The sequence below is a fragment of the Mastigoproctus giganteus genome, chromosome 7, assembly GCF_048544385.1.
Source record: "Mastigoproctus giganteus isolate SK-2022 chromosome 7, ASM4854438v1, whole genome shotgun sequence".
Lineage (NCBI taxonomy): Eukaryota > Metazoa > Arthropoda > Arachnida > Uropygi > Thelyphonidae > Mastigoproctus > Mastigoproctus giganteus.
In genome coordinates this window covers 185583015-185598325 of record NC_143581.1, presented here as the reverse complement: position 1 = coordinate 185598325, position 15311 = coordinate 185583015, and the positions used below count along the sequence as shown (strand labels likewise).

General features: G+C 35.4%; 1 protein-coding gene across 2 annotated transcripts in view; it reads left to right on the top strand.

Moving 5' to 3' along the window:
- The window catches only part of LOC150083395 (putative phosphatidate phosphatase), a 105532-nt gene that overhangs the window by 78490 nt on the left and 11731 nt on the right, over positions 1-15311 (top strand). For both annotated transcript variants that reach the window (XM_090377239.1, XM_090377238.1), the window contains exon 5: positions 14652-14828. In XM_090377239.1, coding sequence (XP_090233365.1) covers positions 14652-14828 — 177 coding nt within the window. The remainder of the gene's footprint in view (positions 1-14651; positions 14829-15311) is intronic.

The window sequence follows — 15311 nt, the reverse complement described above, 5'->3', positions numbered from 1 at the left end:
TAGTGTTTTTCATTTAGAAAACTATAGTTTAGATCACTGGTTCCCAGTCTTTTGTCACTCAAGTCACACTTTAAGTTAAAAGATGAATATTAATGGCACACCGAAATAATGATTGCCATTGAACTCGATGAAATTTTTACTAATCTTGGTATACTTGAAAAGGGTTGCAAGCATACTAATGTGCCAAGGCATGCCACTTGGGAACCACAGTTTTAGAGAGTGACTATTAATGGATGCTGCTCTCCGTGGACTAATTATTAGTGGGGTCACCCATGGTACAGTGCTGGACCCATTGCTGTTTTCAGTATTTATTAATGATATTGATAAAGGTATATCAGGTTAATCTAAGTTTGCAGATGATACAAAGTTGGCAGGGTGGTTAATTACAGTATTCAAAGTCTTAAATTACAGGAGACAGTCTCCTACCTTTTTAGTAGGACTGTTAATCTCTCAACAGTTCTACTAAAAAGGTATGAGATTTTCTCCTATAATTTAAGATTATTATAATGATAGGACTTATTGGGCGTCATAGTCCCTTATGATTTGAATTAGTATTCAAAGTATGCTACTGCAACAAGGTGTAAAAAAATTAGACAGATGGGCTGAGAAATGGCATTTGAAGTTTAACATTGCCAAATGGAAGGTACTGTATATGGGTAGCAGTAATTGCAGATTAATGTAGCAGCTGTCTGGGTAGTGGAAAATGAAAAAGACCTGGAGTAATTGTGCAATATGGAGTTCTCTGAGCAGTGCAAACAGGCTACCAGGACAGCTCATGCAGTTTTGGCAGTGTTATACAGGAATTTTGCTAGCAGGGATAAGGAGGTCATTATCAAATTGTGCAAGCAATGGTAAGGCTACAATTTGACTACTGCATAGAGGTCTGGAGGCCTCATTTAAGGAAGGATCTAGATCTGCTGGAATGGGTGCAGAGAAAGGCAATGAGATTGGATAGGGGAACAAAACAATGCTCTTACCAAGAAATGTTTGTTTTGAAAATTGCATCTGTAGACTAGACACCTGCAGGGAGGTCTGATTGAGGTGTTTAAAGCTTTGAATGGATTTGGCAAGTTCACATTTGATGACATCCTTCCTCTTGCTCACACTTGCACACATGAGGAGGCATAAATTCGGACTAATGATGGATATATGTGCAGAAGATTGTCTTCGGGCAGGTGGTGGGTGGTTAGTTGTGCAGAAACTTCCATTTGTTGTTGTGAAAGTGGGTAGTTTGAATAAATTCAAGAGAAAACTAGGCAAACTATTGGAAAGGATGGATAGAGGTGATGTGGGGAGGTTTTTTTTTTTTTTTTTTGCTGATGCTGTATAAACTTTTTTGCATTATTTACCACTACTAATATTAAACAATGGATAGATTTATGGATCTTGGTGTGTCTGTTACTAATGTATTTTAGATCTGTTATATTACTGAAATGTGTTAAGGGCTTTAGCCCCTGCTGTGAGAGATTTAGATAACGTACAAGTTAGTGCAAGCACATCATTTGTGCTAATTCAGAGTTTAGCTGAACTCTGAATTAGTACAAATATGCAAAGGCGGCATCATTTAAGTTATATCTCATATTGTGAATACCTTCACAACGAGTTGCCATAATATTGCACTACGTCGAGTAAGTAACGCTTCACCAAAGTTGACTGTTGTTACTTATTCTCAGCGAATGGAAGAATGCCACCACCCAGACGGTACCGTTTCAAGGCCATTTTGTATTTGTGTGGAATAATAACTCTATTATCCAGTTGTCCCTATTAGACTCAGAAAAGCAAAACGGTAGAGGGAAAATAATAGTAGGAGTGGAAGAGGAAAAGAAACGGTGTAGAAGAATGAAAGGGACAGTAACTCCTTCAACTCACACTACTCAAAAACTCAAACTCCTTGAATAGGCAACGCTTCCCCCAGTGGAGAAGGCTGTTGTTACCTATTCTTGGAAACTCCGGACGTCATCAGGCTTCCCCTGGTGCCGTTTCAGGGCTATTTGGCCCTTCTTCGGTGAGTGGATAGGTACTTTAGTGATGCAGTGATGACAAAACAATTATGAAGTATAAATCCACAATATGAGAGATGCCTGACTGTATATAATATAAATTTAGACTGAAATGTGTTAAGGGCTTTAGCCTCAGCTGCGAGAGATTTAGATAACGTACAAGTTAGTGCAAACGCATCATATTAGTACGCAGCTAAACTCTGAATTAGCACAAATATGCAAAGGTGGCATCATTTAAGTTATATCTCATATTGTGAATACCTTCACAATGAGTTGCCATGATATTACACTACAGCAGGCCCCCGTTATAACGCGGTTCGCTGTACACTGATTCGCTATAACGCTGTTCTTATATTATAACCCGTATCTGACTATAACGCTGTCACAGATCACTATAACGCTCTTTTACAGATTACATTTTTGACATATTAACGAAATCGTTTCATTTGATGGAGTCGATAGCTTGAAAATGAATAGCAAAACAGCATTAAAACGTTTCCCACGCCGAGTTGAGAAATTTTCCCACGCTCAGTAAAATTTTCTCGCACGCTAATTTAGTTTCAGTACAGTGACTTGTAACATAGTTCCGCGATCAACATTTTAAAAAATGATCAAGTATATTGCTTGTAATATTTGCGTTATATGCATTTATCCGAAGTCTAGTCATCACTCAGTAGAGTATTAGACATCGTGCGTAACGGAAAGTTTACTTGAACATTGTATCGTAATTAATTCAACCAACGCAGTTACATTTTCGAAGAGCTAATAATGACTGATAGGAATGAAAAAGCAACAACGTCTGGGCGCAGTACGAAGACTATAAATGTAAGAAAAAGGCTGAATTTGAAAAGTAAATTAGACGTTTTGAAGCGAATCGATTCTGGTCAACGACAAACGGATGTGTGCCATAATTTAGGACTTGCAACTTTAACTGTAAGAACAATTATAAAAAAATAAAGAATTAATTTTTGCAGCGGGAAAGATAGCTGTTCCACTGCAAGCAACTAGGACTAGGCCGGCTATTAGGATTGAAATGGAAAGACTTTAATTTTATTGAAGATAATATTCCAATGCAGAATTCAGTTAAGTTAAATATTAAAAAGAGAGAGAAAGAGATTAGCCAATATGATGATCTGAAGAAAACTCGCCTAAAAAAAAAAAAAAATGTGGAACCATTTAAAACTGGTAAGGGCTGGTTGAATAGATTTAAAATCCAGGGAGAAGCCGCAAGTGCAGATCAAGGAGCCGAAACTTTCAAAAAAGAACTTTTGTTAAAATTATTGAAGAGGGGTATTATGTGTTATACTTCTCAACAAGTTTTTAACATAGCTGAAGCAGGACTTTTGTGGAAACGAATGCCTAAAAGAAGTTTCGTATTGAAAGAAGAAAAAAACATGCCAGGTTTCAAAGCGGTGAAGGATCGGTTGACTTTATTGTTGGTTTTAACGCTGCGGGGGATTTAAAATTAATACCCCTTTTAGTTTATTTGGAAAAGGGCCAAAGTTCAACTCAAAATGCACACATTTTTCATGATTAAATTCATCAATTAAATTAAATTCATTATTTTAATTGGAATTTTAAATTTACTTTTGATACGCAAGTAGTTACCACATAATTATACGTATGCAATGCAGAATATTTTATATGTGCAAATATTTGAATATTAAATATTTTGACCAACATTTGTGCATCTTTTCATTACTGTTTATTATTCATTAGGAAATATCCTATGGCACTGACCGCAGCTCATAAATACATATGTTACCTTATAGGAAAGCGGTGCTCGCTTAGCGCGGATTCACTTAGCGCTCTGTTTTTCGGGAACGAATGATCAGCGTTAAGCGGGGGTCACCTGTACTTCGAATAAGTAACGCTTAACCAAAGGAGAAGACTGCTGTTACTTATTCTCAGTCGATACCACCACCCAGATGGCACCATTTCAGGGCTATTTTGTATGTGTGTGGGATAATAACTCTACTATCCAAATGTCCCTATTAGACTTAGAAAAGCAAAAAAGTAGAGGGAAAGTAATAGTAAGAATGGAAGAGGAAAAGAAACGGTGTAGAAGAATGAAAGAGATAGTAACTCCTTCAACTCACACCACTTAAAAACTCAAACTCGTCGAATAGGCAATGCTTCCCCAGTGGGGAAGACTGTTGTTACCTATTCTTGGAAACTCTGGACATCATCAGGCTCCCCCTGATGCTGTTTCAGGGCTATTTGGCCCTTCTTCGGTGGGCGGGTAGGTAGGTAGGCCCTAGTGATGCAATGATGACAAAACAGTTATGAAGTATAACTCCACGATATGAGAGATGCCTGATGGTGTATAATATAAATTAACACTGAAATGTGTTGAGGGCTTTAGCCTCTGCTGTTAGAGATTTAGACAACGTACAAGTTAGTGCAAACGCATCAGTCTTCTCCTTTGGTGATCGTTACTAAAGCCGGTGGGACATCTTCCCCACTGTGGGGAAGATGTCCCACCGGGTTCACAAAATTGATATCGCCATCCTCAAGAATTATTAGCGAGTTGGACTAGGAGAGTTGGAAAAGAAGCTTCCTATATCTAAAATAAAGGTAATCCCTGTTGATTTATAATAAGATATACCATATATTTTGACATATACATCAACCTTTGAAGCACTAAAAAATCATCAGAAATTATGATTGATTTATATGCTGGGTTATAAAATCCTAAATGTTGAATTAAATGTACATGCTCCATGAATTAACACCACTATTACTATTTATTATATATGTTACAGGCAAAGTATAAATCCAGGCATTGTATAAAATGTGTGGCTAAATAAACTTTTCTTTATTGTATTCATCATCATCAGCCATTTTCACTCCACTGCAGGATGAAGGCCTGTCCAGCAACTTTCCAGTTCCTTCTGTTTTGTGCAATGGCCATCCATTTACTACCCACAAACTCATGAATTTCGTCTATCCATCTTCGCCATTTTCTTCTAGCTCCTCTTGGGTACCATTCTGTTAGTCCATCTGTCATGTCTTCAAACTGTGTGTCCTGCCCAAGACCATTTTAGTTCTTTAGTTTTGATAAGAATGTCCTTTACTTGAGTTTGCTGCCTAATCCATGTGTTTCTCTTATCTAACAGTCTGATTCCCAATATAATTCATTCCATTCTTCACTGTGTAGTTCTCAGCTTCTCATCCATTCTTTTGGTGAGTGCCCAAGTTTTACTTCCATAAGTCACGGCAGGGAGTATACATTGGTTCATTATTTTACGTTGAAGACAAACTGGGATCTTGCTCCTCAGTATGTGACTATATTTCCTGATTGCTATCCATCCAAAACTTATTCTTCTCTTGACTTCCAGCCATTTATCATTATTACAGCTAATAACTTGTCCCAGATAGGTATGACTCAACCTTTTCAATTACTGCTCCTTCAATCATTATGTTCCTTTCTGTGGCATACTTGTTCATCATTACTTTTGTTTTAGCCATATTCATCTTTAGTCCAAAATCCTTACTAACTGTGCATAAATGATTAAGATTTTCCTCTAATTCTTTGGAATCGTGGCTTATGACCACAATGTCATCTGCAAATCATAAATGGTTTAGGTACTCTCCATTCACTTTGACTCCTTTCTGCGAACAGTCTAATCTTCTGAAAGCTTCCTCAAGGAGAGCAGTAAACAACTTCGGAGATATTGTATCTCCTTGTCGAACCCCTTTCTCAATTTTAAATTTGCTGCTGTCTTTGGCTAGTCTAATAAAGGAGGTAGCATTCTCATATATTTTCTTCAAAATCATATGGGGTATTATCATGCCTTATGCTGTATGGAGTCAAATGCATTTTTCATAATCCACAAATGCCAGCCATAATGGTGTTTTATATTCATTTGCTTTCTCCATTAGCTGTGATATTACGTGAAGGTGATCCATAGTTGAGAATCCTGTCCTAAAGCCAGCTTGCTCTTTCGGTTGATTCTCAAGTATTTTATTCTCAAATATGTTGTTCACAAGGGTTAGTAATGAATTTCCAATTTCTGATTTATCTCCTTTCTTATGCAGCAAAACTATGATTGCATTATTCCACTCCTTAGGCATCACACCTTTTCTAATGCATTTTGTGAAGAGTCTTGCCAGTTTGTGTCATGTCTCTTCCTCCCAATTTTAAAACCTCTACAGTAACTTCATCTTCCCATGGGGCTTTCTGAGTCTTCATTTTCTTCAACGCACGTTCTACCTCATCAGGAAGAACATCGCGTATGTTGTATGTGTTACTAATTTGCGATCCATCTTCCCCACTGCTGGCATCATTCCCTCGCTCCTTGTATAATTCTTTATAATAGTCTTCTGCTATTTATAAGTACACCATCGCTATTCTTCAGTTTCAGTATCATTTGTCTTTTTGTATTACTGCTCGTGTCTGCTGATTTAAGTCCTTTGTTTTCCCTTAATGCTTGTTCTACTTTTCTTGTGTTAAATTTTCTTATGTCTTCTCCGAGTCTCTTTCTAATTGCTTTGCATAACTCAGTGTACTCAAATTTTCTCCTTGTCAGTGTTTTTCTTGCTCTTCATTTTTGTTGTCTTCGGTTCATTACCACAAGTGTTTCTTGACTAATTTTTTCTTCTTTGGACTTCTTTTTACCTATAGGTTTCTTGGGCTTGATCACTTTTAGGAAGTCGTAATATTCCTTGTCTTTATCTTGGTCCTGAGCAGTCTGCAGAAGCTCAAACTTGTTCTTAAGTTCCAGTACATACTGCTTTTTCTCCTCTTCTGTTATCTCAAAGACCTTCGAATTATTTGCTTGAGTCAGTTTTTTTTCTTTTCTTTTCTTACATCTATATCAAGTGTGCATCTTACCATTCTGTGATCACTTCCAACATTTACCTTATTCAGGATGGTAACATCATTCATGATATCTTCTGTTAGTGAGGACGAAGTCAATTTCATTAGTTGTTAATCCATTTGGACTCTTCCATGTCCACTTTCTGTTCACCCTTTACTTGAAAAAAGTGTTTATTACTGACATTCCTCGAGATTCTGCAAATTCCACAAGTCTTTCACCTCTTTCATTTCTTTCACCAATTCCAAAATTTTCTATAGTTCCCTTTTCTGCACTGTTTTTTCTTTTTCCAACTTTAACATTGAAGTTTCCCATAATGATAGTGTAGTGGGTTTTCTGCTCATCTAGAAGACTCACTTTCAGTGTACATTTCTTCAACCTCTTCATTATCATGGCTCTATGTTGGTGCGTAAATCATTATACCCTTTAGCTTATACCTCTTAGAAATCTTGAGTATTAGTAGGATATATGCACAGAAGTTGTTTTATTGTATTATGATACTATTATTAAGCGAATCACAGTTTCAACTTTTATACAATGGCTTACTGTGGGTAGTACTGCTCCTCAGAACTTGCTGTTAAAATGATTATATACCTGTTGTAAGTACTAAATATATAATATATAAAAAAAAAAAAAAAATTTTATAACATGAAAATTTTGGGGTCTTTCCATCTGCTTTCTGTTTTTTAATTGCATTTCCCACTACTGTGTTCCTAACATACAATTTTTTAAACTTTTTCCTTTTTGTCTCTTTGTATATTTATACTGTATATTAATTTTGCACCTTACTATATTTCATATAAAAATATTACAATAAATTTTTACATTCACAGTATCCCTATTTTATTTCTCAAATTTTTTTTTACATAAATTCATTTCTGTTTTGACCCATAATATAGTCCTCTTTGAATTTTGTAGACAGTTTAGTAAAAATCATTTAGTAAAAATAATTCTTTTCACTCACTTTTTTCATCCGACAAGACCTTCCGGATTAAATACAGTATTAATAAGTGTGCTGGCCCAACTTGCTCTTTCCTCTGAAATTCGACAGCCAAAAAATAAATAATTAAAATACAATAAATAAATAATTACTGATTCCCAGTTCTTTATTCAAGAACTTTTTTTTTTTGTTCTCTCTCTCTTCTCCCCCTTTTGTTGAAGGCAGTCCTAGACCAGACTATGGCAACCCCACTGTCTGTATGTGAAGATACTGTACCCAGCAAAACCAGTCAATACAGTTGTGAATATGTGTGCAATGTAATCTTGCGATACATTGTTTACATTATGATCGGCCTCTTAGCCTAGCAGATTGTACCACCCACTGGTTTCTGCCCTTGCCCCATGGAGTCAAGCCAGAGAAACCAGTGGGTGTGTAGAAGGGTTCCAAATGTATCACATACTGATAAATCCCACCCTGGATTTATCAGTACTATAACAGGCAGTCATCTGAAGGGTATCAGGTCAAGCCAAAGATTGCACAAGATTGGTGTTAACAGTATTCAATTAGGGATTTATTTTATACTATTAATTATTATTATTTATTATTATTTTTTAAAAATTATTTGATTTTTAAAATTTGAGTTCTGGAATTGGATAGACTTCATAGGATAGAATGGAATAACATAGACTTCATTCATAGTCACGAAGTCTGTTATAAGAAAATACATTTAAGAGGATGAGTATCGTTAATGATATATTTAAGAAATTATTTCTTGAATATTTTAAGTTCAAATTATTTTTGAAAAATTTCAAAGCAAATAGTGTGGTTTTTGAAACAAACAAACAAAAAATCCACTTGGTGCAATTAAGGAAATAGTACAATATGGTAAAAATCTTTGTGTACAAAATTCAAAGAGGACCATATTATGGGTAAAAATAGAATTGTATTTATGGAAAAAAATTTGAGAAATAAAATAGGAACTTTGTGGATGTAAAAATTTATTGTAATATTCTTATACAAAATACAGTAAAGTACAAAATTAACATACAGTATAAATATACAAAAAGAAAAATTTCAAAAAATTCTAAATGTTAGGAATATAGTAGGGGAAATGCAATTAATAAATGGAAAGCAGATTTGAAAACCCTCCAAATTTTCATATTATAAATAATTTTTTTATATTGTATTTAGTACTTGTAACAGGTATATATTTATTTTAACAATGATATGAGGAGCAGTATTTCCCCCAGTATGCCTTTGTTTAAAAGTCAGAACTTTGATTCACTTAATAATGGTATCATAGGATGATAAAGAAAAGTTTATATCATATTTTCCCAGGCATTCTAGACATTCTACATAATGTCTGGTTTCTACTTGCCAAATATATACTGTGTGTGTATATATATATATTTTTTTTTTACTCTAATATACACTGTTGCTTACTTTTTGAAACTCAAGAATTTGTTTATCTTCTTCATGCCGACCTGGCTTGAATCGCGGGAATCGAACCCACGACCTTTGGGTTGCCTGCCTGGCAACCCAAAGGTCGTGGGTTCGATTCCCGCCTCTGGCTTGGATCACAGTAAAATGCAAAAACTTTGGGAGGTGCATTATGGCCATAGAAGCTGATGCGCCAACAACTAACAAGGGGGGGAAAAATCTTCTTCATTAGATGAAAAACAGTTATTTCAGGAGTCAGGAGTTATAATTTTGCATTTACTTCCTTAGTTTTCAAAAAGTAAACCTTTTGATACTGTCAATTTCTTGAATAGCAAATGAGCATCCATATTGAGCAACTATTTACAAAAAAAACATTTTGCATTACAGTACTAAACAGTGACAGTAAATCTGTTTCATAACCAAAGCCTTCCACGTACATATGTAGCATCAATAAGAGCAATGCTAAATTATCCCTATGCCTGTAGGTCTTTGTTTTGTGACTTGTGTAAAGGAGTACTGTACATGCTTACTGCTTTCTTTACAGTTTGCTGTGCAATGTAATAAAATTGTCATAATTTAAACTTTTAAAAGATACAGCAGAAATAATTTAATCAAAAAGTTAGTGCTTGCAAAGGATTACTTATTTTGAAGGGGGTTGACTTATACGCTGGAGTATTCAGCAAATTTTTAGATGTTATTTATTAGGACGTTACCAGGACTCTTTTGTTAACTAGTGTGTTGTGGATTTCTTATTTCCAGCTTAGGATTTTATTAAAAAAATAGTTAAAATATAGCACATGATACAAGAATTAAAGAACTTTATGTTATGTATATTCCGAAAGAGCATATAATAATATACAGCAGCATGAAATCTAACTTTTTCTTTACCATTCCGTACCCATTGAAATGACAACAAAACCTGGAGGCTAAATGTGGTATGCAGAACCCTAGGAACCACCTTATGTTTTTTTTTTTTTTCCCGAAATATATTTATACCATGATGTGAGTATACTGTGACAGATATAAAATGACCTATCCTTCCAAAAAAAAGAAAAAAAGAGAACAAAATCATATTTGGATCTGCCAAGCCATCCAGGTTCATTTTACATTGCTGCTACATAGAGTCAGACTGCTTAAACAGTAAAGTGAATTGTGCCATAAATGCTTTGTTATATAGTTTGATGCCTAAAAAAAATGAGATAAATGCTGTCTCAAGGGATTAATTTGTTAAACCTGAAGAGGCAGCATCATCACCTGTAACTCTATGTAAGGTATTGGCTTATGTTGTGAACAGTAGTCATAAATGATTACTTTTAGATTAGTTTAATAAAAGTTTTCAAAAACTTTTATTAAACAAGATAATAAAAGAGAAAATATATTTACATACTGGCCTCCATTATGATGCTTATGTTTGAAGGTACCAGTATGCACGATTGCTTGTTTATGCTCCTTTTTTTTTATTTTAACATTTTATGTTGATAAAACATAGGAGGGAGAAAGAAAATGTAAGAGAAAAGTAACCAAGTAATAACATAGCAGGAGAAAGAAAGTGTAGTTACACAATAGCTAAGTTACTTAGTATTTACATGGTTTTTCATTCCAAAAATTGAGTATAGAATGCATGCAATTCTATAGTCAATTTTTTATAGACATAACCAAAGCCTTCCATGTACATATGTCACTCTAAATCCTCACTGTATTAACTGCATTATCCATATTCTAAATATCCAAACTAATTTCCTTTTAAAAATAAATTGACTTTCCATTTTTTTTTTTTTTTTTTTTTTCCATTCTTGAAGTATTGGCAACATTTCTGTCACTAGAATTGTTGAAATGTGCATGTGCACTACTACTGATTGCATCACAAGCAAGCACCTGAAGTCAGAGAATTAGAATATCCAGTCAGACAAATTTTTATTTTTGCATTCACCCAACAGAATTAACGGCAGATATTTACATTCTGGTACACAAACATATGCTTCTTATGTTTGGTGTACCATTGTGCCTGACTGCTCGTGTTATAAGTAGGGTGACCATATACTTTTGGGACAAAACCTGTTCTAAAAAAGAAAATCCAGGACAACATTAGTGTTCGTGTCTTTTTAATTATATGCATGTAAAATGCAGGTAGCTGTTCATTAAAAGTGCTTTTTTTTTTTTTTTTTTTGTTGACATGGCTGAAAATAAAAATTATTTTATTAATTATTATGGCTAAGTTAAGCCCTCTCCAGTGGATTTTTAAATAATAGATACTTTTTAATGAAAAATATTTGCTAGAGAAAAGTTTGTCGACTGCCAGGTGCCTATAGGCTGCCATATGGTTTAGCTGATTCACTGTCTGGTTGTGTAATAGATAGTACTGCTCTGCTTGAGATTTAGTATAGCATGATAATTTATTTATTCCATATTTATTGTTTGCATAAGATTCTACATTTGTGTATAATTCTATATGGCTAAAATATTTTTAACCAGAACATATACTAAACTTGCCGGGACAACAGTCAAAAATCCTGGACTGTCCCGGCTAAACTGGGACGTAATGTCACCCTAGTTATAGGCAACAGTAACACCCAAAACAGAAGTGTGACTGCTTATTTACCCCTTTTTTATTTTAACATTTTATGCTGATGAAAAGTCGGCTCCATAGCCGAGTGGTCAGGAGTGGGAGTGCAGTAGCACACGCTCTTTGAGTAGACTGGGGTTCAAGCCCCTGACTGCTAAATACGGCCAACCTGCACTGGACCAGCTTGGCAGATCATGGTCCATTTCCCTCAGCATGAATTGTTGAGGAGGCTTCCATCCTGCATTAGGTTGATAATGGCTGCAGTGTAGGCATATGGCAGAGAAGAAAAATGCATGGGATACATACAAATTAACACGTGACACAGAAGACTATGATAGATACAAGTTGATCTGTAACGAAGTTACAAAGGAGGTTAGGCAGGCGAAGGCAGATTACGAGAAATCCTTGGCAAGGGAATGGAAGAAAAACAGCAAAGAGTTCTCTACTTATGTAAACTCCAGAAGGAAGGGGATGAATCAGATTGGTCCACTTGATATCGATGGGTCAACTGTTGATGATTCTGCTCAGGTAGCTAACAAACTAAATGAATATTTTGAATCGACATTCACACATGAGGAGTTTTTCAGCGAGGGGAATGCCAGAGGTGTATTCAACTCTGGCAGTAAGCTAGAGAATCTTGTAATAACTGAGAGTAAAGTGGAGGAGAAATTGTTGAAGATAAACACAAAGGCACCTGGGGTGGATGGGATCTATCCAGTTATATTAAAGGAGACAGCAAAGGAAGTAAGCAAACCCTTAGCCATAATTATGAGAGTTCCTTGGACTCAGGGGAGGTACCCATGGACTGGAGATGTGCAAATGTGACCCTAATTCACAAAGGAGGATCAAAGGCTGACACAAGTAATTATAGACCTGTGAATTTAATTTCTGTTCCAGGAAAATTAATGGAGGCACTGGTTAAAGAAGCACTGCAGGATCATCTAGACAAGACTTCAGTTATAACTCGGACACAGCATGGTTTTGTTAAAGGGAAGTCTTGCCTGACCAATTTGATTGGATGCTATGATTCAGTCACAAAAGAACTGGATGCAGGGAATAACTTTGATATTATATACTTGGATCTTAGAAAGGCTTTTGATACTGTTGCACATGGAAGACTGCTGCACAGATTGGAGCAGTGTGGCATTGGAGGCAAATTGCTGCTATGGTTAAAGGGGTGGTTGAGGGGAAGAAGACAGAGTGGTAATCAATGGACACTGCTCATCATGGACTAATGTTATTAGTGGAGTCCCTCAGGGTTCACTATTGGGTCCTTTATTGTTTTCTGTATTTATAAATGATATTGATGATGGTATATCAAGCTTAATGTCCAAGTTTGCAGATGATACGAAGGTTGGCAGGGTTGTCAAGAACACTACTGACACTATGCTGCTGCAACAGGATCTGGAAAGGTTGAGCAGATGGGCTGAGAGGTGGCAAATGAAGTTTAACATTGACAAATGTAAAGTACTACATATGGGGAAACAGCAACCCAAGAGCAACATATCAACTCTGTGGTACTACACTGACAGTGGTAGAGAATGAAAGGGACCTGGGGGTTGTTGTGCAGGCAGATATGAAGTTCTCTGAGCAGTGCAGACGGGCTGCAAGAGTAGCTCATGGTGTATTGTCAATGATATATAGGAATTTTTATAGCAGGGATAAGGAGGTGATTATTCCCTTGTATAAGGCAATGGTCAGGCCACACCTAGAGTACTGTATACAGGCCTGGAGGCCTCATTTCAAGAAGGATGTAGAGCTGCTGGAATGAGTACAGAGAAGGGCAACAAGATTAGTGAATGGAACAAAGGGGTGCTCTTATGAAGAAAGGCTTAAGTTTTGCGAATTACAGTGTCTGGAGACTAGGCACCAGCGAGGTGATCTGATAGAGGTGTACGAAGCCTTGAATGGTTTGAGCATGCTCAATGCTGATGGGATTCTTCCTCTTGCTCAGAATAATCACCTGAGGGGGCATAAATTCAAATTGAGGAAAGACAGATGTAGGATAGATGTGCGGAAATTTGCCTTTAGCCAGCGGGGTGTTGGTAGGTGGAACAGACTTCCATCCCTTGTCGTGGAAGTTGGTAGCCTAAATAAGTTTAAGGCTCAGCTGGACAGGTATTTCGAACGAACAGAGTGGTGAAGTGGAAGTGGTTATTTTTTATTTATTTATTTTACTTTATTTTTTTTTGGCTGATGCTGCATAAGCTTGCTTTCTTGCATCAAATGCCTCTACTAATGCTAGTGTGCGAAATAGTCATATGGGAGAGAGAAAGAAAGTAGTTGAACTGTCCATAACTTGGCTATCTGTAACTTTTTAGTACACACATTTTCATTAACTATAGCTGTCTGTTATGCTTCATGACTTTAGCATTCTTGTCATTTTTTTCTTTTTCTTTTATTTTTTCTTTTCTTTTTTTTTTTTACTTAAACAACTTGCTGTCTATTAATTATTTTCATGTGCTGGTTAAAATGGTTTCATATACTATTCTATTATGCATGATACAGAGTGGTATATGGTTTATTATAGTTAAATTGCTATTACCGATTTTAAATGTTTCAAAATAACTGACATTGCGATTTTTATATATCTGTAGTCTTGGATGCATTGCAAAACTTAAGTTGTTGAAACCATTTCTGCAAAGTATTGCTTTTTATTCTGGTAAACTATCACGTAAAAATGATTAGTACACAGCAACATAAATTTCTATCTTCTAATAATTTTCAAGTGCTAGTTAAAATGGTTTCATGTACTATTCTGTGTTGTACATTTTACAGAGTGATACATGGTTTATTTGCTATTACTGTTATTATTTAATTATTATAGTTAATTTGCCATTATTGATTTTCAGTGTTTTAAAATAACTGAGATTGCTTTTTTTATATAGCTGTATCTGCAGTCTCGAATGCATTGCAAAACTAACAAGTTACTGAAACCATTTCTGCAAAGTATTGCTTTGTTTGCTTCTTGGTTTACTGCTCTGTCGAGAGTGTCAGATTACAAGCATCATTGGAGTGATGTTCTGTTTGGTGGATTACAGGGTACTCTTGTTGCACTGTTGATAGTAAGTATTACTTTATCTTTTATTACGTGAAATTTAACATATGATTAGTATTTTAATTAAATAAATAAAAATTAAATTTATAAGTATTCTAGAATGCCATATTCAAATAAAAAATAATTCATATGCATGCCAACACTTTGATTATAAGTTTAGTTTTGTTCCTTTTTTCAGTCAAGCTTGTGTTATTTTTCAAACATGCAGATATATCTTTCTCCCCCCCCAGTTATAGTCCTACCAGATTTAGTGTGCTTAATGCCAACATTGGGTGGCTCTGTTCATGTTTAGCATAAGTGTAGTGACTGGAACAAGTAGTAGTGTTTGACTTTAAGTAAAAAAATATATATCGGGACTTTGTATATTTACATATTTGATTTTTTTTAAAAAAAGATTTAACTTTTAAGATCTTAAATTATTTGCTATAGGCCTAATGACTCTGAGTATAATAATATATTGTACAGGGAAATAGAGTGGGCCAGTAAATCA